Genomic DNA, 25,534 nt, shown 5'->3' on the forward strand with positions numbered 1-25,534 from the left:
TCTGAGATATCCAAAAAGTTCACAAACACCTATGAGCCCCTGACGTCCTCTCCACTCTGTCTGCGAACGATCCATCTGCTCAATAGGACGTGTCCCGGCAGCGCATGTCCCCTCACAAAAGACAATTGTGATTTAGACAAACATTGGGGGAAAACATAAAGGCAAAGGTCAAGTCCTCTTTCAGTTCAAGTGTGCTCCGATTCACCTACAACACAACGGGCACAAAGAGTTGCAGCTACCTCCGTTTCTAAAGGGGATGTGATTACCCGCTTCACGGTGGAGGAGGAAGATGCTGATTCTCAACCTGATTCAGATGAAATTAAGAGGAAGAGCATTCTCCACAAATCAGCAGCAGGATTCTCCCCCCTCTCCTCCCCTGCCCTCCCGTCCTCACACTAACAGAAAGAGAGAAAAGCCCAAATTCCTGATATAACACACGTATTATTATTATCATTATTCTAATTATCATGCCCCCCAAAAATATGCATTTTCTACAATTCAAGCACTGGGCCGTGCGTGTTTTTTGTGTTATTATTGCAAGTTCAATTATTTCTAGAACAGAGGGATTAGAAGAATAAGTAGTGTTAATTGCGCGGCAGGTATAACGAGCAGGTCTAATCCTTCTTCCCCCCTCTTTGTATTGAGTTTTTGTGGGCTTAATGAGTGGCAGGTAGGGCTGCTTCCTGCTTTCTCACATGCTCAAATAGGCCTCTCACTGCTTGCCGTCCTGGACCCTGGCTGTGTACAGGAAACAATTGATTTTCAGCATAAAGTTAATTATGCCTAGAAATTAGACAGCCTTAACGTAGGGTAAGGACTCAGAGGTTGATTTCCTGACAGCTCTTAACACACTCTCACATATCATTCACGCCTGTGCGTTTTTACTATATGTGTGCAGTAACGTGAGGGGAAAACGACTCTTACCTTGTCTGCTCCTGCTGGCTGCGCTTATTTTAGAATACGTATATTCCACAGTATAGAAATAAAAATGTTGCTCTACCAGTACGTCATTTTATCCAGTCTTAATGCTGAATTTGGAGAAATAAATCGACACAAAAAAAAAAAAATCCTTTGGGCTTGGTTCTGCACTGGTGTGACTAGTTTCCTAGGCTACACAAATCAGTATTATGAAGATAGCCTAAGCTCAAAGAATGTCGCAGTGGTCGACTTATTATTGGAACCAAGAAAAAAAATCGTATTGAAACTTTTCCTTTTGATGAATTAACTCATGGACAAGGAGGATAAGCCGCCTCGCATAGCGCCTTCTGCGCTGAAGTAGGAATAATTTAACAGAAAGTCCCGCTTTGTGTTTCTTTGGACAGAATCAAGTGCCTTTCATTTTTCTGAGTTTTCTCAACACTCTCCGAAGTAAAAGCATATTTTTTTACACCGAATTATTGCGTAAAAAGTATTATTATTAAACCCTTATTAACCGTAGTGTCGATGCAGCTGAGATGAAGTGACAATAAAGTTTTGACGCAGAGATAAAGACCCGCTGACCTCTCCGAGAGGGACTTTAGCCTACATATGGTTTACACGTCAAATTGAAATTGCCTTCTGCTGAAAGGGTTTTTTCTTTAATTCTATTACCGGACGTGGGCTCGCTTTGTTTCAATACTGTCGTATCAAAATGATTGACAAAGTAATAAACGCGTCATGCTGCTGCATCTGATTATGTCGCGGCATTTGCATTGGACATTGAGGGGGAATATGACAACCTTGACACGCTGGGGATTTGCTCTGTCAAATAAACACGTCTCCAAGGATCTATATTGTTGCGATGACAATACCTCCCCATTCATTGCATTTCAAAGTATTTCAAGTTCGTGTATCGTTTTGATCAACCGCGGGTTATGGTGGGTGCAGGATGTGCAGCGTTTGCAGATGTGGGGTCATAGAAAAGAAAAAAATAATGAGAACGAATGAATAAATAAATGCTTGTCCTGAGCGTAAATTAACTACACCGGCGACACCGTTCCATAATTAATATCTCCCCCTCCTCTCTCTCTCTTTCTTGGTTTCACAGGTTCAGTCCTTTAAGTGCCTCTTGACGTTGTAGTGGTCACACAAGCTGCGTACACTGCACAAAATATCCATTTTAACAAATCCTTCATTACAGTGTTTATTTTCCCTCTTTCTTTCATGAAGTAGAAAATATCCCAGTGGGTGATTTTAAACTATTTAAATTTGCGCAAAAACAATCTAAAAATAAAACAAATCTTTTTTATTTAGATCTTTTTTCCTATTTCAAAAATAAACAGGCAATTTTGGGGTCTTTTTGTATTTTTGTGCAGTGTGATTCTCTCTGAAAATGTACACTCCTCTAATTTATTTTGTAATAATCTCACTAACATTTAATACTTCTGTGCAGGCTTCATGGCGTTATAGATGGAGGCCATTTGTATCCCATGGCGTGCCCACCTCCAGCAGGTGATCCCGATGTCGTAACGTGTCAGCGGTGGCCTGACATAAGTATAATAATAGTTAATAGAGCGTGATAGAGAGAATGGTATTAAACCTAACAAAGATGTGTCGAAAGCAAAAGTCTATGTCTTCATTAGCTCGATCTCCAAGGACCGTCGAACATTTCATTAGTTTGTAATTTATGAATGTTTGACAAATATTAAAGAGTATGTAAATACGGGAGGCGTAATGTCTTTTCCTGCGGGAGGTGGCGAAATGACCCAAAGTCGTCGATACTGCTAGACTGATCACGTGCATTATGTCCCTTCTCAAACTGTGCGTCTGCTTGTCTGTTCGGAACATATTTCCCATCTGACGTGTGAAATAGTGCAGATAAACCAATGATTCATAATGTTGGCGGCATTTGCATCTCCTAATATGTGTTCTTTTGATATATGATGATATACTGTCTCTTTTTTATCGACTGTATGAATGCACTTCTGCCATTATGGCTCTGGCTATATCAGTAGGAGGGTTTTTTTTTGTCCTAAAACGGTCCATTTCCTTGTTTGTGAACCACTTCCAGGAAAATCGTTTTTTTTTTATTTATTTTTTTATTTCAGCAGCACTGGCTGTAGCTCAACTTCTCAAGTCACATACACGCGGGGTCGTTTTGTTCACTGCTGAGACTTGAAACACGAGGCCTCTGGAACATTGCTGTCCTTGGTAGAATTTCATATTTTTTTGGGGTGAATCTCCACGAGCCCCAACACACCTGTTCGCTGCTTTTGTCAGATCTCACCAAACACCCTCTCGGATCACGCAGGGGTCAGTGGAAGATGATGAATTCTAGTTATGATAAATGACTTGTACGTCAGATCGACTTAATCGCCACAGGGCCAGTCCTCAAATTCAGAGTCATTTATTCTGCGTGATGCATGGCCCACTTTTAAGAATCTGAAGTTTGCATGCACGAGCCTGCGCATAGGTCTTATCTCTCAGTATTCACATTCATATTAGGTTTTGAAATCTGAAATAGTTCTATAAAGTGTGTTGTCATGTGAAATAATGAGAAATGTGATTTAAAATGACTCACGTTTCAACTCTGTAGATATTTGCAGGAATACATCGAGCACGCCATTAGATTATTATTCTGTCTTATTTATTTATTTTTTAAATCCCCATATTTATCTTGCTCTTCATATGCACACACATACTGTCTGAATAGACTCCAACAATATTTAGATCTATTTGTTTGCTCGAGTTGCAGCAACAAGTTCTCCTGCGCGTGTGCAAACGCTCGCGCTAACGAAGGAAGTCATCACAGCTCGTGCTAACTAGACTGCGAGATCAAATGAGAAGGAAGAAGGAGATCTCGGATCAAAAGAGACCAAATGAGCGGGTCTCTGATTCATTCATGCAGCTGCATTGAGACCAAGGCCAACAGGCGTATCACACACTGAAAGGGAGCTGCTATTCAGACTGCAGGTGTGAAGTATGTGGCACATTCTGCCATATAATGTGGCGGTTGTTAGAAATCCGTGTTCGGGCCTATGTGGGCTACTGGGGGGGGGGGGGGGGGGGGGGGGCTGATTCGCATTGGAGGGAGCCCGCTCATCTATGAAAGTAAAATAACTCCGTTTCCTGAAATCTGTGGATGACGGTAATCCTAAAACCTGGGGAGTGTGGTGGGGCGGTGTATAAGGTCTTACTGCCCCCCCCCCCCACACACACACAGGTTCTCCGGATAGTGACTTATGAGAGGTTTGCCTACTATATGCCTCTGCTCTGCTTGCTCACCTTTTATATGCGGAATACAGTTAATTTAGCTTTAAAGGTTGTCATAAATCTTCATGACGGAAGCTCGTGGTGGCCTATACATCACAGCCACGTGATCCCCCACGGTAACTCACCTGGACGTTATCGGAATATGATATTCAATATTCATGACGAGTTTTATGGTTGCACTTAACTTGTGGGTGTGCGTGCAGTTTGCCTTTTGACCTCACTTCTTCACACTCGATCAAAGAAATGAAGTGCAGTGAAATAGGAATAATCCAGTAATTATGTTTAGATGGTGAAACAATACTAAACTGTGTAATAGAGGTGTGTTGGGAGCTTTTTTATAGCCATATTTATTCCATCTAAGCTCTATTTACTTATTTATTGACTATAATAAATAGAAAAATCAATGCATCTTTTTCTTCGATCAGCGTTTCCAGGTTGTCAGCTCTATTATAACATCTCTGTCCTGCTTTTCCGGTCTGTTTCTGGCGGGTCCTTTGCACCTGTCCCTCTGCCTTTCTCTTTTATTTTTTTTGTGCCAATTTCGGCCACTTCATTCCTGATAATTATGACCTGGTTGGTGTCGGAGGTGCTGATGGTGGTGGTGTTGGAGCGTGGGGTGGGCGTGGGGGAAAGGGGGAGTGCAGAGGGGGAGGGGGGAGGGAGGGGGGGGGGGGGGTGAGTGAGGCTTTTACTCCTAGACTGCTAATCCCCCTATTAAAAGGGTTTTGTTCAATAATGCCGGACAGTTTCCGGAAGTAGGATTACCGCCTCCATTATTTTACAAAGAAATGATATTTCACACTCAAATGAGCCTGAGGTTGCAGCAGTGGTACTGAGAGGGCCTTGTGGGGGAATGAAATGGATTCATATTCTTTATGTTGCTCTTTGGCAGTTCAAAACCTCCCCCTTCTTTTCTTTACTTTTTAACGTCCTCTATTCTACAATTAATGTGAATAAGGTTAATCCCTGTGAAACTGCAAAAACACCCATCAGTTTCCTGTTTTGGACTTCGTGTTGCTGCTCAAGTGGAGGCTCTTCTCTTTCTCTGTATAACACACACACACACACACACGCACGCACGCACGCACGCACACACACACACACACACACACACACACACACACACACACACACACACACACCTGTTCTTGATTCTTGACCCCATAGCTGATATCAGATCAGAGGTTGTCGCTCAGCTGAAGGTGGGAAGCCCCGATGAGTGAACCCAACAGGATCAGTTGTTAAAGATCCTCTCTAACGGTTCGAGCTGCCTGTGGTGTCCAGTGTCTGCACGCCGGGAATTTCACTTTTACATTTAAACAAACAGTCGTTACGTGCCAGTTCCCTAACTCTTTACTTGCGATGCTCTGCAACCAAAGCCCCTGCACTTGTAACAGCTTCATTTCTCATTGAAGACAGGGTATTTATGTTTGGTAAAAGTCGTAAATTATGAGGCGTAAAGGTCACTAAACTATTGCAGAGCAGACACGTACAGTCCTGTGATTTCTCTCTCTCTCTCTCTGTGGCTTCCAAATGAATTCAAGGCCCTTTTTCTTTGATCTGTGCCTGCAGTAAAGATCGAATTCGCGAATACTTTAGCTGAAACAAATGACGCACGGACCTCGTGTTTTAACCCTCTCGCTTCTTTCTCTAATGAAACAACTCTTTAAACGCTGCCTATCCTTCACTTTGAGCGCTGAATGGAAAATGTTTTTACGCGACTCAGTTAGTTCTTGTCCATTTTGACGACTGGAACTAAAAGCTTTAGACGGCCCAATAGAGAGGAGGCCAATAGAGAGGAGCCCAACAAATCGGTGACAAAGGGCTTTCCGTGTCATCAACGTCGTTCAGACGACCTAGAAGAATCCCTCTGATATCAACTCCCACTTCAAAGACTCCCACTTTCAATTGAGATCCAACTATCTTGTTGCTTTTTTCTTTTTTTCTTCTTCCTTTTTTTCTTTTTTCTCAACGCACAAGAGCTGGTGCCAAAGGAGGCATCATCATCGGCTTCTATTTGGTTGGTTTAGTGTTTGTTCTTTTCTTTGAGCGGGGCCTCTTCCACAGAGCAAACTGTCATGCACTTAACCAAACTCTATAAACGTATCAGAGAGTTGTAGCTGTGTTGTTTCCACCCACTTCTGCGTTAGTCAAGGCCGAGAGTAAAACGCGCCCCTCAGCCAAACGTTTCCCCAGCACAGCAGAGCTCTTCGGGTTTATGGGTAGCTGCATACTTTCACTTCTCCTCGAGCTTATTTCACACATTTTATTTATTTATTTTTAAATCTGCTAGTGGTGCAAAGCTGAAATAATTAATTTCAAAGTCTATTGTTAACTGTATATTTATCATGATAGGCAGACATGCTTTTATGCTTTTACATATTTCATGCACAGAGCCTAAATATGATTATGGTTAAATTTATCCATTGAGCAGCTCGGCCCTCTTGCAATGCAAGTCTATTATGGGGTGGGACAACTGCCTTTTAGCGGCTTCTCCTTTGATTGTCGTAAAGTAGGCCTGGAGCAAAAGAATATATTTTTCTTCTTTATACTGCCCTCGTCTGCAATATAAAGGACGTAGATTACCGTTTCCTACCCCATGGGAAGCAAATATTACATTCTTTAGAGCGGGCTTTTGAGTCCACGGACTTGGCCCCATATCATTTGAGTTTGACTTGGCTATTGCTATAGAAATCTTAATTCACCATGAGGATTCACCGTCGTGAAAAAAAATGGCTCTTTTGTACAAAATGCTCTTTGATGTCTGGATCCGAATATTGTAGCCCTTCATCAAACTCTGCCCACGTCTGCATCAAAAACCACAGCTCAGCTGAGAAAGTAAGACTTTACACACGTTTTTAATTCGCCCCTTTCACCGAAAAACACTTAGGAAAATAAAGTATTTAAATGAAACGTAAAGGACCTTTCACTACATTTTATTGCTTTGAGCTTTAGCTGTTTTTATCTGAATCTGAAAAGTAGACGTGGATATATGATTACTCGAGCTTCCCTACAAGTTGAGTAAAGGAGGCAATTGTTGTTGTTTTTTAAATGGAAATATTATTTTTAAAGACATGACAGAAATGTTCCCCAAAAAAACTTTTTTTTTTAAATTGATAACCGGCTGTAAATTCCATATAAACCCGAATGGCTCAGCAGAGTTTTCACTTTAGTCATACAAGATTTATTCAAAATACCCACAAATTACAAGGCAATTCGGTACGCATTTTGAGTGCCGCTCGATTTCAGATATTAAAAATGAGGAAAAAAAATATTGACAATGATACAAAATCACGTAATGCCCACTTTGATAAAACATTTATAATTTCACGCTCGTATATCAAATACTGCAGGCTTATGAAACAGTTCAAATGTTGACCTTCTGCACAAATGAAAAAAACAAACCAATGCTGTAAACATAAACCGTTTGTACAAATAACTGCAGTAATTGGTAAGAAACTACTTGGAGACAGATCCTTACAGAACTATCGACATCAACACATCGAAACTTACAAAATTTACAAATTTACACGGTTGCCCTAATTGAAACATGCACTTTGGTTCGATAATACAAAATCCCTCAATTTCAGATTGAAAAATAAATAAAAACATATTGAAGTCAAAACTCGGAATTTACAAAATAATTGTACACCAACATGCCTAGCCTACAATAATGCACCACGTAGTCTAACGGATTTACACGACTCTCTCCACAAGTGGACCAGTGGGCCGACAGGGCGTAGAGGCACCGAGCCAGCCATTTTGAATAAGCTGAGGTTTGAAAATATATTCTTTTTATTTTGCCTGGATATTAGCACGTCTTTAAGGTTTGCACTTTTTCCTTCCAATGTGGTTACAAATGGGTCTCTAGGCTCTGGGTGTCTGTTTGGTGGCTCAACCAAAACGGGACCAGTGGGCCTTCGCAGGCATATAGGCACCGAAGCCAAACCATTTTTAATAGTTAGGCTTCTGAAAGCGTGTTCTGTCACTTGCGACTTCTCGTTGAGTCCAATTGGATTAAAACGCGTCCCTCGGTTCTGGGTTTCTGTAAGGCGGCTCGTCTGTGGGGTCGGGCGTGGAGGGCCCGCTGGGTGGTGTTTGGGCGCCACTGGCACCTGAACTGTGGCACACGTACCATTCACTTAGATTCGCGGGCTGGGAGGCTCCCACCGGCTCCGACAGCACCGAGGAGCCTCCTGGCTCCCGGCCCAGGTCTGAGGAGGGGGAGACCAGGGACGGGGTGGATGACTCGTAGCCTGAACTGGGCGGGGGGGACTTGCAGTGCACCTTCATGTGTTTCCTCAGGGAGCTGGGGTGTGTGTAGGACTTATCGCAGCCTCTCACTTTGCAGTTGTAGGGCTTATCGCTGGTGTGGACGTGGGAGTGCTTTTTCCGGTCACTGCTGTTGGCGAAGCGTCTGTCGCAGCCGTCAAACTCACATTTGAAGGGCTTCTCACCTGTGAACAGTGATGGTGACATCATTAAATATAAATCAATAAATTACGGATTCAAAAACATTGACGTTCCCCAAATCAGGCCTCGTGCTTTTTATTTAACTAATTATTTTAAGAGACCATCTTCCAACCTCTAGCAGTTTGATACTTGACCCAAATCTGTAATGTTTAAATACTAAGAATGCGGGTAACCCTATTTTGTAGGCTTGTATGGGCTTGAAATAAACTAAGCAACAAGTATTCAACTATCTGTGACCCAACAAACAAACAAAAATACATTATTTAAAAACAAAGCTGTGACAAATACAGACACTTTTGATTATTTGTTTCTTGATTTACCAAATATGATTTTATATTTAGTATTTACAGGAAACACCCCCCCACCCCACCCCCCCACCCCACCCCACCCCACCCCCACACGTGCACTTACAAAAAGTGTGCCTGCACAGAGCTGCCATGAGTCTGGTGTAAACAGGAGGGCTGAACCCCCACTGTCCTGGGTCTATACCTGGCGTCTATGCATCAAGGCATACGTCAAAACAGACAAGCTATGAGCACAGACATAGCAGGCCTAAAACCAACTGAAGAATAATGATAAATGAAAGTATTGCCACCAGGCTACACCTACTGTGTGCTAACACTGTCTGCTATTTGAATCCTGCAAATGGTTATGGACCTGGGTCTAATTTTGCGTTTTAATAACAACTATTTCTACCTGATTATGACAAGGCAAAAAAAAACAAAAAAAACAGTCTGAATAAATTACACGGAAATCATCCGCTGCTGATTTTTCTCCTCCGATTAAAGCTTTTGAGAATATGTAATTGCCTCTGTCTAATTACACTTGCGGGTTGAATATCAATTTGACCTTCAGCTGCTGGGTTGAGAGAGCCAATCAAGGATATTAGTGTAGTACAAGAAACCGTCGAGGAACAGACCCCAGGGGCAGCCCCAGTCATAACCACACTTTCAGATTTTAAACATGATACCAAAGACCAGGCCCCTTGGGAGTCAACACACAGAAATAATTTAACAGATTTGTACTTAGGTAATGTGAGCAAATTATATGAATAATACATAGGGTGCAGAAATGGAGCAGAGGGGGAGTGCCATGCAGCCACCGAAAGAGAGGAATGTAGTCATTGTATTCATTTACAAGTCTGACTCGACATTTTGAGGCCTTTTTTCCCCTCACTGGCTCCACAGCACGTCATTGTTCCACAAAGGCAAGCAGCCATATTGTATCTTTATATGTTGTTGTTGTTTTTTAAATCAGAGCTATACTTAAATCAGAACTGCTGCTTCGAGCTGCAATGAATATACTTCTGTCATTATAAAACGCAGTCAGCTCTGCCAACCTGTTGGTGAATTATTTCAGCCGTCTGCACTTGTCAACTTGTTGCTTTGGCTAAAGGCTACCAAGAGCTGATCATTCCAAGAGCAGGCGTACATATTTCACCATAGCCTGCATGTCATATCACTCTGGAAGATAAAGGTATTCAAATCCTCTTAAACATATGTGTAAAATAAAAACACTCCCCTCTCAAGTGTAATGCAAGCCAACCAACTATTATTATTATTATTATTATTATTGGTTGGAATAAAGGCATAACGCTGCTCATAAACACAGCTACAAGTGGCTGAAAACACACACATCATCATCATATCAGTCACACTCAATGTGAAGATGTGTAGCGTGCATGGACCAGACCTGACGTGGGCCTCGGTCTTTGTGCTGTGGTGTAAACAAGAGGTTGAAACCGTCAAACGCCTGAGTGAGCTGTACCATAATCCCGAACCTTTGCGAAACTTGCGAGCACTGATGCACCTCACAACAAACAGGTGGGCAGTAGCTGTCGCGTGCTGATCTATCAGCAGCACAGATTGATTAATTGCCACGGTGCATCAGAGGGTATTTTAAATGCTTACAATTCAAGAAAATTAAATTAAAAGTCGTGAAAAAACGATCTGAAAATTATTCAAAGAATCGCTTCACTTTTTTTGTTTGAATTGCAACATGCAGTTTGATCTTTTTTTTTTTTTTTTTTTTTTTTTTAACATATTATAGTACATTTCCACAACATTTCCTTTGATGAATATATAGCCACTGACCTGTGTGCGTCCTTTTGTGAATCTTAAGGTTCTCCGATCTTGCAAACACTTTCCCACAGCCGGGGAATGGGCATGGAAACGGTTTCTCCCCAGTGTGCACTCGAATGTGATTTACAAGTTTGTACTTGGCTTTAAATGGTTTGCCTTCCCTCGGACACTCTTCCCAAAAACAGATATGGTTCGCCTGCTCTGGTCCACCGACGTGCTCCACCGTCACATGCGTTACGAGTTCGTGCATGGTGCTGTAAGTTTTGGAGCAAAGTTTCCTCGGCGATAGCTCCGGCTCCAGCCACTTGCAAATCAGCTCTTGCTTTATCGGCTGCCTCATGTAGCGGAAAAAGGCACCGGCTCCGTGGTGGTGGTGGTGGTGAGCGCTGAGATTCATGTTCAGATTCAGACCACCGTAGCCATGCAACGGCGAGGCGGAGAACGGATCAGCCCTGGAGCTTGCCACTTGACTCAAGTGATCAGACCTAACGTACATTTCTCCAGGTAGTCCTAACCTTATTTGTCCATTCAACGCTTGGCCACCCGGAGATCCGCTCGAAGACTGGTCGTGATGGAGTCCGGAGAAGAGGGTATGGTTCCCAGCGTCGGGGTGATGGCCATAGTGTCCGGGATAGCTACCTGTTGTTGAGACAAACATTCCGTGGTGAGAGGCTGAACCAGCAGTCTGGTCAGTCAGTACTGGCATGGCTTGAGCTGTCAGATCTCTTCGGATGAGGAAATCCCTACCTGCAGATAAAGCCTGGGCCGTGTGAGACATGGAATAGGGGACCGATGTCGCCTGAACCGGGCCAAAAGCTCCCGTTTGACTGGAGACCACTTCGCTGTGGCCTGCCATATGATGATTGTGGTGGTGGTGATGGTGGTGGGGATAATGATGGGCTGGGCTGATTTTGAGGGCCGCGGAGTGCCCCATGTGTTCTGGCCCGAATGGACTCGGCCCCAGGCGGGGTTCCGCAGTAATCTCCCCAGGGTGCGAGTGAGCCATTGAGTGTGGATGGCTGCTGAACCCCGGGAAGCCTGTCACGCTCTGAGGGGTATGGTGGTGATGATGGTGATGGTGGTGAGCCCCTGCCAAGTCAACTAATCTCAGCGCCGTGTTCCGTTTGGAAAACGTAGGGTCCATCACGGGGCTTCCCAATGCATCCACGCTCATTACTTCCTAATTTTAGAATAACTTGACAGCAGGCAAAATAATAATGATGATGACAAATATATTTTAATCGCAATGAAAAATAAAGAAAAAAAGACTTTTTAAAGTTAGGTCTATCTGCAGACTACATGAAATCCCATTCGGTTGAGAGGCAGCAGCAGGACGCTTTGATACTGAATAGAGATTCATGGTAGGCGCTGCAGCCCGTGGAGCCAAACAATCACCCTGCGCTCTAATTGGTCAGAGCTCGGTGATTGACGTCACCAGTGACAGTTTCCAACGTGAAGAAAAATGTCTTAGTGACAGCAAGCAGCCAGCGCGCATGCGCAGTGCCTTAGGCAACGCTTGAGAAAAATAGTTGTTATGCAAAGGTTATTATACAATAAAAGTCCTAAAAAGTTGATCCAGATATACAGTCGTCTTTCTTTTGTCGCAGTGAACAAAGGCTGCGCGGCTATGAAATAGCAATTTCCCCACTTCGATTCTGCAATTACAAAACAGACTGTCTCGCAAGAGGATGCATATTGCCAGTATAAAAGTTGTTAGGATCATAAATAATGCAGTGATATCTTCATTTTGCCCTGCAACCTGTGAAGGACAATTTTACGCACAAATTACGCACACTTTTACGCACGTAAAAGGTCGGCGTCAGCGGTTAACATAACCGACGGAAAACTCCACGTGGGAGTTTAAAATAGTCCGGAGTATATAGCCTACCATTAATATGCGTTTCGATAAATACCCATATTTAAATATCCAGCCGTTCGCCCTTCAGCGCGTAGCTACTGCAGCGTCGACTCCGTGCTCTGCTTGGTGGGATCCGTGTAGATAGTAAGTGTGAATAGGGCGAACTGCGGCCATTGTCCCGAGGGGAAAAATTGTAATGGACGGGACCTGTTGTTATGATCCGGGGTAATTTTGCTTTAGACCCAGGACGGCAGCAGATGAGGGTCACAGGAGGTGGTGCCGTTGCAGCCTTAAGACCAAAATATAACGTGTGTGTGTGTAAGTATCGGTTACTACAATAATATCTTACTAAATATAATATTTTGTTATCATTTCTGCTTTTTGTTTGAATGCTTAATATAAAGATATTAGTTATGGATCATAACAACATGACGTATAAATTATCTGTTAATTTATTTTTTGCCATGCACTTTGTTTTTTAAACCATCAACCGACTAACAGGACTATTTTCAAAATAAAACGTGTGGTCACTAAAATGTTTGGATGTTACTGTACACGGATTCAAGCCTAGGTGGACATAAATATAAAATGAATACTTATCACAACTAAGGTATTTAAAATACATGTATTGTATTGCCATGGTAATACTTTTATAAATAACTTATAATTAACAATCATGACTTTAAGTATATATCTTGTGTACTGCAACCAAATAGGGGGGGAAGGGGGGGAGGGGGGTACTGAACGGTTAATCTTTGTAGTTGCAGACAAAAATAAATTACTACGTGAAGCGACCTTAAAGAAGGTCACTTACAGTACTAATCACTTTGATGTGAATATGAAATGTGTTAATGTGTTATTTAACTTCTGATGTGACCATAAGTCATTCGTGGAAATGTATTGTCTCAGGCGCTCGTCAGTATCTTAACCTCACACTTTTTCGTTGATGACAAAGTCAAATGGAAATGATCTATTTTCTTTCTGGATGACTGAATGTGTCGTTTTCAGATTAAAAAAACAACAACAAAGTAAATTATTGAATATGCTGAATAATAATACACTCACTCACTTTATTTTTATATGAAAACAATAATTTAAAAAATGTGATTCCTCTTGGTTACATCTCTGAATTGACTTGTCGACATCTTTGCTGACAGCCTCATGTCCAGCATGTTAGAAATTGAGTCAATATTTTGAGACATGACGGATCCAAAACATGTTTATTAAATGGCCTTTACGCATGGGACTCATGAGGCTCACAGCTGCCTTCAGAGGCATCACAGCACCAGCGTACTGCACAACTTTGAAGTGCTATTTCTGGTCCAAGTTGTGCTTGCACTCACTCTTGGAGACCAGAAGCAGGGGAGTTGTATCAGATCCCCAAAGTTGCATATTGTAGAGAGGTCTCCCAAAACGCTGCTTTGTTCTGTTTGGGCTAAGTTGCTTTCCCTGTAAATCATAAATAGCTCCAAGTAGCCATTTTAAATTCTACAGTACGCCTCCAGCATATTAGGATCATGACACTAAACGGTTAATGGCGTGTTGATTAGGGTGCATCTTTTACGCATATGGCTAAGTTATATAGCCATATAATTTATCCTAATCATTTAGAGGCACATAAGTTGCACTGGAAGTTTAAATCCACTTGTCAAGGCATGTAGAATTCCAGCAACTCTTTTCCTGGCACACAATTTCTAATTTAGCCTCTCTTGTTGCACGTCTGACTAAATGACCTCCACTATTGACTTTCCCCCTCTTTCAATGATATGCCATTCTTACCGTTTCCACCTGTTGAAAGATCCCTCCATATTTTGCATAGCAGAGTAACGGGCTACCTAAACCGCTGGATCAAGTTGAAGGCGTACATGTTAAGATGAGAACAACATAACGTCCCCTCTTCCCTTGGTCTCCCAAGACTGACTTGGAAAATGCCTTGCAGAAACGTAGCCTAGTAGCCAAGAAGACATTTTAATGGTCCGCATGGCACGTCTGTGCATGTGGCTTTGAACTCTAGCGGCCGGAGGTTCCTGCAGAGAGCGCCGCAAATCCCACTTGATAACTTCGACAACCCACAACGTTTTACACACAGGCTATATGCATCACTGGCCTGCAAAAAAAAAATTACTAAGTTGCACAGGCACAGCCAAATGGTGATGGATACATTAGGCATACTAGTCGATCCAAGTTAAATACTGGCCTATACCGGTAACCTTTATGAACGTGCTGGTGAGGAAATCTAAAGCACAGATGTTCCACTGGTGTGAGCTCCAGTGGACGCCGAAACCGTTGTGTTCACGGGAGACGGAACGACACGGAGTGCGCACGAGAGGCAAGACAACAAAACGTTACGTGGAGTCACTGCGAGGTGAAAGGGATACGTTGATAATAATCCAATAACAGACCTTTTAAAGAGAGCGATGGAAGTGGGCAGACTTCATATCGGACGTTAAGCTTTCCCATGGGCTTTCCCGAGAAAAGAGCCAAAACTCCTGTATCCCTACCTGACACGCGTCACGAGGGTACATCTTTGAATGGCAAAAGGTTTGTTTATAGAATTATTGTTGTAATTTATTATTCTGACATTGCAAGCTTGTGTCATACACTAGACAGATAGAGAACACACACACACACACACACACACACACACACACACATACACACACACACACACACATAGATGGATGGAAATATACATATATATTGATATGCATAATGTGTGGGTGCTGAATTGTACAAAAACATCATCATCGACACCACCAAATGGTTTTGGTTGCCGATCTAATGTCCCCATGTTAACAAAGACATATAGACACATTTGCTTTATAAACTGCAGTTTGTGATAAAACGCTTTATGTGGCTGCAAAACGTGCTCTGACTTTCTACAAGGCCAGTTGTTGCCTTGTGTTTCTTCAACTTTTGTTTTGCTGTTATTCAGCCTTTTAACCAAATCCACAGTCAGCAATCTCACAATATCTGGGATTGATGATGCAAAGAGGCCAATGGAAGTGTGGGCCCTGCACCGTGGATTGTTATTTGGTGAGTGGATGTTATTGGGGGGAAAGGGGCTCCGCCAATGAGCGCGCAGCTCCGGGCCCACGTGACCACCCCCCTCCTCTCCCATTCATCAGGGCTGGACTGTGTTGTCTTTTCAATTCATTTATCTGCAGGAATGATTGCGACTATCAGTCTAGAGCTCACCGCCTGACTGAGGAGGTGAAAGTTGCGCCACAGGAAGATAAACCGCAAAAGACAATATTGCATGTATACATGATTCTGCGTGTGCATCGGATGAGCGGTATAGGGGAATTCCTCGCGTCCTAAAAAAGTAAACAGAAAATCGGTGGATTTGAGAGTTTGCTCAGACGAGAGAGGTCCAAGAGATAGAGCGAGGGGGAGGAAGAATATCTGTGCGTGATTTTTTGATTTCTGCTCTCAGTCGTCTCGGCGAGTCTAGACTGAAGATGCTCTTGGACGCAGGACCGCAGTATCCCACCATAGGAGTCACTACTTTCGGCTCCTCACGGCATCACTCAACAGGCGAAGTCACAGAGAGAGAAGTAGCGTTGGGGATCAATCCGTTCGCGGATGGGATGGGCGCCTTCAAAATAAACCACAGCTCCCACGATATCGGCTCCGGACAAACGGCGTTTTCCTCCCAGGCGCCCGGCTACGCGGCAGCCGCCCTGGGACACCATCACCACCCGACCCACGTTGGCTCTTACTCCACGGCGGCTTTCAACTCCACCAGGGACTTTCTCTTCAGAAATCGGGGTTTCGGGGACGCCACCGGCGCGCAGCACAGTTTGTTCGCCTCCGGAAGTTTCGCAGGGCCACATGGACACTCGGATGCAGCGGGGCACCTGCTCTTCCCGGGGCTCCACGAGCAAGCGGCGAGCCATGCGTCTTCCAACGTGGTCAACAGCCAGATGCGGCTGGGCTTCTCGGGGGACATGTACGGACGGGCCGACCAGTACGGCCACGTTACGAGCCCACGGTCCGACCACTACGCGTCGACCCAGCTGCACGGCTATGGCCCCATGAACATGAATATGGCCGCGCACCACGGAGCAGGGGCCTTCTTTCGATACATGAGGCAGCCGATCAAGCAAGAGCTCATCTGCAAGTGGATCGAGCCGGAGCAGCTGACGAATCCCAAAAAGTCGTGCAACAAAACTTTTAGCACGATGCACGAGCTCGTGACCCATCTGACGGTGGAGCATGTGGGGGGACCAGAGCAGACCAACCACATCTGCTTCTGGGAGGAATGCGTCAGAGAAGGAAAGCCATTCAAAGCCAAATACAAACTTGTAAATCATATCAGAGTACACACCGGAGAAAAGCCCTTTCCGTGTCCGTTCCCCGGCTGTGGCAAAGTATTTGCTCGATCGGAAAATCTAAAAATTCACAAAAGGACTCATACCGGTAAGATCCGCTCAGATTGCCCGCTTTTTTTTCACTGCCAAATCCATGTTGACAATATCCAATTCAAAATATGCATGCGATCTGGGTTGTTTTATGTGGCAGCTGGAGTCTCCTTGCTGGCATGTGATTCAGTGCAGTTGTCAACAGACATTTTTTCAAATGTTATTTTTAAAGTCTTGTTATTTTCTGGTAAAATGTCTTCTTGTGATACATATTTAAATTTAATAAAATGAATTAACCCATGGCCTTAAGTGGCTTAGTCAAATATATTTGCAGTGTGTAAGTAGTCTGTCTGTCTGTCAGTCAAATATATAAGCATAAAGAGGCTGCCTTGTAATTCTTTCCTCACAGACTATACAAACATATTTATATACAATAATGTATATGTCATTTTGAGATCCAGTGTTAAACATTGCATTTATTCTTTTGTTTTTGTATTTAGGTGAGAAGCCTTTTAAGTGTGAGTTTGAAGGCTGCGACAGGCGATTTGCAAACAGCAGTGACCGCAAGAAACACATGCACGTCCACACGTCTGACAAGCCCTATCTCTGCAAAATGTGCGACAAGTCATACACACACCCCAGCTCCCTCCGAAAACACATGAAGGTAAAAGAGCCCTTTCTTTCTTATGCATGTCTTTTTTTTATTATTGTTTTAACAACATTGTTAAATGGTATTTCACATCCTAAAGATGTTATTTTTTCCCGCTTGGAAATGAGAATACAAATATTTACATTGTGTAATAATATTAGAGGAGGTTCATTTTTTTTTAAAGAAATAGAGAAACATAATTACATTTCCCTTGCCAATTTCTTTCTTTCTTTGAACCCAAAAAATAGATTTAGATCTTAATGACAATAATAATGTTTAGGTTATGGGTTTTTTCCCCCCACATGTTAAAAACAGTTAAATAAGGACATTTCTTTTGATTCATTTCTTTTGTCGACAATACAAAGCAGGGACCAAACAAGCAATGCAGGATGCTTTTTTATAACGTTTTTCTTAATGTTGAAGGTCCATGAATCCACCAATCCAGCACCGCAGCCATCTCCAGCGGCCAGTTCAGGGTACGAGTCGTCCACACCTCCCACTATAGTATCACCGTCCACAGAGAACCAGAGCAGCAGCTCCATATCACCAGCAGCCTCAGCAGTTCACCACACAACCAACCACAGCACGCTGTCGTCAAATTTCAATGAATGGTACGTGTAAATATTTTTGGAACAAAAAAAAGAAGTAGAAAAAAGACTGCAGAATAAAAAAAAAAAAAAAAAAAACCTGCTTGGAATCAAAGACTTTATAAAGTCAGCCAGTGAAACATGGACTGAGAAAACACGGGAGGCCCGAACGATCATTTAAAGGCTGTCTTAATGTCAATGAGCGAGAATGCATGGACAAAAAGGAGGCAAGGACAGCCACCGAGTTTAACTTTTTCCCCTCAATAATCCTTTGAGTCCTTATTTTTACTGAGAGACTGCTCAGAAGAGATCTCAAAAAGCATGCTATCTCCGGGTAGAGGCCTGAATTTTTGTACATAAGGATTTCACCAAGTTGGAAAAAAATGTAATATTTTATTTTGTAAATAATTCTATCACAGTTTAAGGGAATTTGTGAAAATGTGGTCCCTAGATATATGGAAAATGAGATGGTTTTAAGAATATTGCGATGAATAGACTTCATTGAAAAGAATGTTATAGTCGTGAACCAAATGTGAATTATTCAGTATTACTACAGTCTACACGTCGACCTAACCGACTCTTAGTATTAATGTGCTTTTGTAGCCTATTCAGTGCAACATTTTCGTCCAAGGTCCAGTTTGAGTAGCACAGTATCATTGTTGTTATTTAATGTCATGTCGATAAATCGTGTAGTGAAAGCCTGAAATTCCGTGTCAATCTGTTTATGTACGTGATAAATATAAAATCTCTGTCAATTGCTTTGTCTGAAAGGAAGTATTATTACATGTAAGTAGCTCAATTTTCCATATTTATCCGCATGTAAAGGACCGGTAACATGTTAGATATGATCGGTATTTATGGAGAAATGCGCTCGTATGTAAAATTTAGTTTACAAAAAAATGTTTGGATACATTTCGTACTATATTAAAGGATTAAAACAAACAATAATGCATTGCGTTGGAGGTTATTGGTTTCATTGGTGAGGTTGATCTCAACATGGGTGCTGTGTGGAACTAATGGGTTCCTTTTATGTAAGCTGCATAAAATATAATAATTAGCTGCAGACTACAGCAGACTTTTTTTTCACCATAATAATGCATTCAGCACGGGTTCGATGAAAGAATTATCGCACACATAATTCTAACTCTTTATTTTCTTTATGTGTGTGTGTGCATGTTTTTGCACGTGTGTGTGTGTGTGTGTCAAAGGCAACATTTCATTTAGAGCTAAAGGTTGTGTTTCAAACGCACTGTCACAACTTCCCTGACAGTCAATGATAAGCAAATTCACTCCCCCCCCCCCCCCCCCCCCCCCCCTTCTGCATCTTCTGTTTATCCCAAATTAACATCCAACACTTTGCCCTGCAGTAATGTGCAAATTAAATCGATTAATCACGGCGGTTGTTCCTCAGTGTAAACCGAGATAGTTTGCGTTACTTAATTGTTCGGGAATCTAATTTTCAAATCTAATTTATTTTCTTTTCCGCGTTTGCCGGATTTCATAGATTTAGGGCGCTGAGGAGTCAATGTGGCCCCCTCATTGTTCCTGGCTGCAGCTTGCTTGACCGCCCCATTAGGCAGAGATCACATCAGCAGCCGCCAGTGATCATGGTTAACACTGCCAGTGTGCACGGAGCCACGATCTGTCAGTCTGCAGCTTTGTCAGGACCGCTGTATAGCCGAGAAGAACCAAATAGCAATTTTAATCGTAAAAAAGAATCCACAGCACAGGAGGTGTGTGTTTGTGTGCGCGCGCGCGCCCGCGTGTGTGCATGGACGCGCGCAAGCTTTCCCGTTTATATCAGCAAAAATAAAAAAACATCCACCATCTTAGATGATTTGCTGAAATGTATTGAAATGTATTCATATTTTCTTTTCACGGACTATTACATTTTGAGATAAATGAAGGATGGTAATAAAATGACTTTTTCGACTCTATTTAACACTATCTATTTAGGTTCCAGTGCGGATGCTTCACTGATGCACTGCTATAGGGAAAACAGACGCACTCCACGCCGAGTGAATTCGTCTGAGAAAGTCACTTTGCAGCTTTACAGAAAAATGTTCACATGTAACTGGAAATATAAATACAGCAGTTTAGAGTGGATGTGTTAAAACTACCTTATGTGGTTTATAGGCTGGCGATGTATTCCACACATGCGCCATATTTAAATATAAAGCTGATGCCAGATGGGCAAATGTAGATATGAAGCTGAATCCACCTTAAACCAGTTTATGCATCAGTTGAACTTGACAGAACCATTTATATAAAATAAAGAAAATTCTGTTTAGAGTCCAGGCTGATGTTGATGCAAAGATACTTCCCTTTGAGTATTTGAGTTTTGTTTGGATTGGTGGTTATTTGCCTCGTTATGGACTTCAGTTCATAGTTCATTCTCCTGTCTTTTTATTCCCCTGCTCATGTTTTACTGAAGAGAGAAACGGTAACCCTTTGAGTCCAAATCGCTGCTCCTTTAACGTGCCACGACTGGATGCAAACTGTGCTGTTTAATTTCCTCTCCAGTCTTCTGTTGTATTGCTTTACACTGAACCCACACACGGTATCAAAAATAAAATACTCGTAAAAAAAGAAGAGTCGACGACAGGCTGCAGCGCGCGAGCTATCAGACTGCCATAGAGCTCATGGTGACTCCATGATCAAATAGGAGCGCAGGAAAAACATCCACTTTAAATGTATTTACGCTCAAGTCTGGAAATGACAAACACTGAGATATGGGGAAAGCGCAGGCGCCAGTATCATGAATATTTATCACCAGCACTTGTGGCCAGTAAACCGAGCCTGACGTTTGTGTTACCAAGGTAGACACTCGGCAGTTTAGCTGCGCATCAAATATCAGACCGAATGGGGGTTCAGCCTTTCACTTCATGTTTTTACACGTATACACATCAGAATTGTGTTTGTGTTTTTGGCAAATAACATTCAGTTAATTCATGCAAGATATAGTAAATTAATACGGTTAAAATGAACACACATGCTTGTTTTTCTTCAGAGACACATTTATTATGTCTGTTCCTGTTTTTTAAACGTTACATGTCTCGATAAATGCAACTTTTGGTGAGACCTTTTCCAGCCACCGACACGTGGATTATAGTCCAAGATAGGCTATATCGCCTAATCCGTGCCCCTTGATGGATGAGGTGCCCATGCCTTCAGCAGTCTGATCTGCATGCCCAGCTGCCTTCACTCAGTGAGAACCAAATCAATAAGTTAATACACATTTGCAGTTTGGTTTAACTATTAGGTTTCCGGCAAAATGATTCTGTAAGCGTATGTGTGTGAGGGAGAGACATGTGATATCTATTTCTAACAGCTACAACGTCTGAAAACGCTCCAAGTTGCAAGACAGGAAATATCTTGCAAAAACGGTATCCTCCAGCCTCCATCTGCTGAGCTTAAGGGTCCTAATACAAAAAGGTCAAATTCAAGTCAAGGCCACTTTAGTTTATTGGCATGCAGACATGTCAAAACGCCTGCAAGAAACCCTGTCGTATTTGCAGCCATAGAAGGATTTAATTGCCAGACCCAGGGTAATGGAGCAATCCATCCCACAGTGAACGTCGACGTTTGCATACAAAGATAATCCAGACATTGATTTTTGTACACAAAATGATTTATAATCTTAGAATAATAGACTGGACTGGTTGTTTTTTTTTGTTTTGAAGTGTGGAAACGTGTTTATTTCAACATTATTATTTTTTTATTTCGTCCTTAGCATCAGCAAAGACAGCAAAAAAATATATATATATCATTTCATTTAAATATGTATAAATATCACACCATAATATTTAAGCTTGTATTTCAATTAAATCGTACACTCCAACCTCATACTATTCAAAAAAAAAAGAAAAAAGATTGCCACCTAAATTATGGTCCACTATATAAACTCTCTTTAAATCTTTATTATTTTCAAACCACAGCTCTTACATAGTTTGAGTTGGTCAGTCCAACATCACCGTTTTATCTTTAGAAATAAAATGTCAAACTATCGTAAAAAAGACACCATCCAAATTATTATTATTTTTTCCAATGTATTATTTCCTTATGATAATCCCGACTGGAGCTCGTGCGTTCACAGCTCCTTTTACTTAAACCACATCCCTGATTGGGACATTAATCTCCGCTTTGCGCACCGCAGTCCCTGTGCCGGGTTTGGAGAGGGCTCGTTATAGTGAAACATAGGCTCACGGTGACCCCCGTTGCATCAGTTGTGGTCTCTGACACGCTATTAAGTTTAGACCGTGCAGGAGATTTGTGGAGGCGCTGACACGGTGTTGTCGCGTCCCCTTTGACGTGTCGCTAAATGAGGCCACTCCAATTAGCTCTTTGCGACAGGTTGATGCTGCTGTAAACCTCTGCAGAGGGGAAAACACCCGCGTCTGAGCCGCGGGGACGTGCAGCGACGTCGCGATTCACCACTGAGCCGTTATGGTGTAGTTTTTGCTGGTGAAGCGTCTTGCTCAAGGGCACTCCGGCGGTAGTGGCTGAGCGAAGGCAGAGCGACATTTAATTCCAGGACATGCCAGCGGCAACCGACGAGCTTCCGGTTACAAAGTCTCGCTTTATTTAACCCTTGCAACCAGTTAAAGAGCTATTTTTTATTTTGAATTACATTTTTGTTTGCACTGTCTTATTATTTAATAATTTATAATACCATTTTCATTTTTTTCTCTCAAACACAGACTGATTTCCTTGTGTTTATCATGAAGGTTGAATAACTTAAACACAGCTGTTAGTTTGTGTACACCTGTCAATGAAACATAGAGTGACAACAGTTTCCAATCTTGTGTTACCAATTGTGTTTGTTACCATAGAGCCTCAGCCTTTTGTTTCGACCATGCAAGTGCAGCTGATTCGTTATAGAGGCATAAACCATGCAGAGGATTTCTCATGAATTCATTAGCCGGAATGAAATCAGCCCACATTTTCCTTTTATGTGTAAAAAAAGCGATACATATGGTGTCTTAATAGGAGAGGTCTTCTCGCTTACAGAGCAGCTTGTCGACATCTGCTTATCTAATGACTTCTTATTTCGCAATGAGGATGACCAGACAAAGATAATGACTGACAGATTCCCTCTGATCCATTCCATCAGGGCAATGCTTTTTGTCAGTGTGCATCATGAGGTGTCCCTGAGGGAGATATGGCTGAAACCATATGAACTCCTATAGTTTAGTGACATTAAGCCTGATGCGACCTGATGTTTGGGGTTCATCCTGTTGCATGCTTTGTACCCTCTTAAATTTAACAATGAGTCCCAATTAACCCATTTACTAGTGTTCTGTGTAGCATATGGTGTTTTAAATTGTTAGAAGACTCGAATTATTTCTTACTGCTTGCGATTTGGGCATCTTAGAAGCCTTTGTTCTCACTCATTACCAGTTCTACAAAAACAGGAATTGCCCAAACTGATTGGAAATTTGTCAGGGGAACATGTTTTTTCTTCTAATTTAAATTGTTAGTCTGTCCTCAGGGTGGTTTTTGGTTAGTTAAGGTTTGACAGTTTACAATGCGTCTCTTCAGAAACTTGATGTAGTTAAAAGATCAGAACGAATTGCAGTCGCAGTCAAAAACATAAAAAACAAACAAATCTTAAACCCAAGTCAGCATATGAATACTTTAACATCCAGCAGTATTTGTACACATGTAATCATGTCAGCAAATGTAGCGAACTGGCTAGCCTCTGCACAATGATTTTATCTCGGGGTTGCCTGAAATTCAGTGTCGTTTTCCTGTTGGGCTTCTTCCCAAAAGCTTCAAATAATTGTGAAGGACAAGAGGCAATAAATACTAGGTTGTTCTGCCTGCCAGGTGTTCTGAGTGCAGATATTTAAACTAGAAATTATTTTAAAAAGTGTGTATTGAAACCAACTGGAATCATAATTCCTCTGGTTAGCTGGCTCGAGCCTGCAGAATTGCATCTACTTTCATTGCTAAGTTAAAATCCACACTTTCTTTTCTGCACACGTTTGGTGCCTGTTAATTGTTAAGGCTCCGTCATTCTGTTAGATCCTGAATATGGAAGAACATCCATCATCATCTCTCCATCAGTAGAGTCCAGTGCACACTCCAGGCTGTTTGTCATATTAGTGTGTGCATTTGTAGATATTTTCCATTTCTTATTATTGAAGCGTTTACTGAAAAGAATAACACTGTCGTTGAGCCAAAAACCTGAAATCCTGCAGTAAAATGTTACGACTCAAAGGATGTCGATGGATAGAAAGCTTTCTATGCAGTAGGTATCAACCTCGTTGCATTTTAACAAGAGAAGCTGTTGAGACGTACCGACTGATGCAACGCTTCAATCATACCCCGATATGTTCCACCTCTGCAGTGCATTCATTTATAATTATACTGGTATCTCAGAAAGAGAGTGATTAAAAGTGGAATTTGGCAAACAAAACGTGGCTTGTAAGGTATCATCATAACAGTGCGCTTGGCGTAGACATTCTTTCACCAGCTGCATCAGCAGGACACGGGTGGAAATGCAACTTGACTGGCGATGGGAGCCAAGAAAGATCTGGAAGCCGAAAGTGTTTGTCTATGTGTGTTGAACTCTAGCAGGGAAAGCATATTAGCTACCTAATGTTGCCAGAGGATAGATCTAGGGGGAATATGATCATTACAGAGAAAACCGGCAACATGGAACTTCACTTGGTGTATGAGCAGTAGACTGTCAAAATTCAATGTTAAATGTGTAAATTCATTATGTAGGCTGCTAGATCCTGCTCAACAGTTTTACAACACGCTCCGGCCTGTGTGCAGCAGCTGCTCCTGTATGTATCTCGCAGTTCGATTTGATGCCTTTGACTCCTTATCTCACAGCAGACTGAGTGACTCGACGTGGTTTATGTGTGAATAGATGGCAATGTGTGATGTAACAGGGTCACGTCACTTCCAGGAGCTGCGGTGACCTCTGTGCCCCTGTGACAGGGATGTGAAGGAAGTGTGTGAAAGCACCTCTCTAGCAATATTAAATACATGCCAGGGGTTGTGAATTAATTTCAGGCCACGGCGCTAAGTTGAAAGTGCACAGAGGTGAGACGCTGGGAGGTAATACAGCCCGTGACTGCTCGGTTTCTTGTAAACATGCAGGTTAATAATACATAATGTGCTAACATACTAATAAGTGAGGAGGTTGAGTAAAAGGCTATTCTGTAAAATGTCAAATGTAAACCAAACACCCCAAGCTAAAAGGTATTTCCTGATGCTACGTTTGCTTACATTTTGATGACTCAAGGTGTAATGGACCTGAAAAAAAGCCATTTTCGGTTTTGTAGCGGTGCAGCTCGGTTACATTTCCCAGCATAGTG

At 42.3% G+C, this 25,534-nt stretch overlaps 2 protein-coding genes across 2 annotated transcripts; one reads left to right on the forward strand and one right to left on the reverse strand.

Annotated features, from left to right (window-relative positions):
* Positions 1-8,208: 8,208 nt before the first annotated feature.
* Positions 8,209-11,919, reverse strand: zic4 (zic family member 4; the record flags this gene model as incomplete). Its single annotated transcript, XM_079181212.1, has 3 exons — positions 8,209-8,648; positions 10,758-11,384; positions 11,493-11,919. 3 exons carry the CDS (start codon positions 11,917-11,919, stop codon positions 8,209-8,211), a joined length of 1,494 nt encoding a protein of 497 aa, XP_079037338.1.
* A 4,145-nt stretch (positions 11,920-16,064) lies between these two features.
* On the forward strand, positions 16,065-18,237 carry zic1 (zic family member 1 (odd-paired homolog, Drosophila); the record flags this gene model as incomplete). The annotated part of the gene is made up of 3 exons (XM_079181598.1): positions 16,065-17,025; positions 17,468-17,631; positions 18,040-18,237. 3 exons carry the CDS (start codon positions 16,065-16,067, stop codon positions 18,235-18,237), a joined length of 1,323 nt encoding a protein of 440 aa, XP_079037724.1.
* Between the last annotated feature and the right edge of the window lie 7,297 nt (positions 18,238-25,534).

The sequence above is a fragment of the Pholis gunnellus genome, assembly GCF_910591455.1.
Source record: "Pholis gunnellus genome assembly, chromosome: 20".
Classification (NCBI taxonomy): Eukaryota; Metazoa; Chordata; class Actinopteri; order Perciformes; family Pholidae; genus Pholis; species Pholis gunnellus.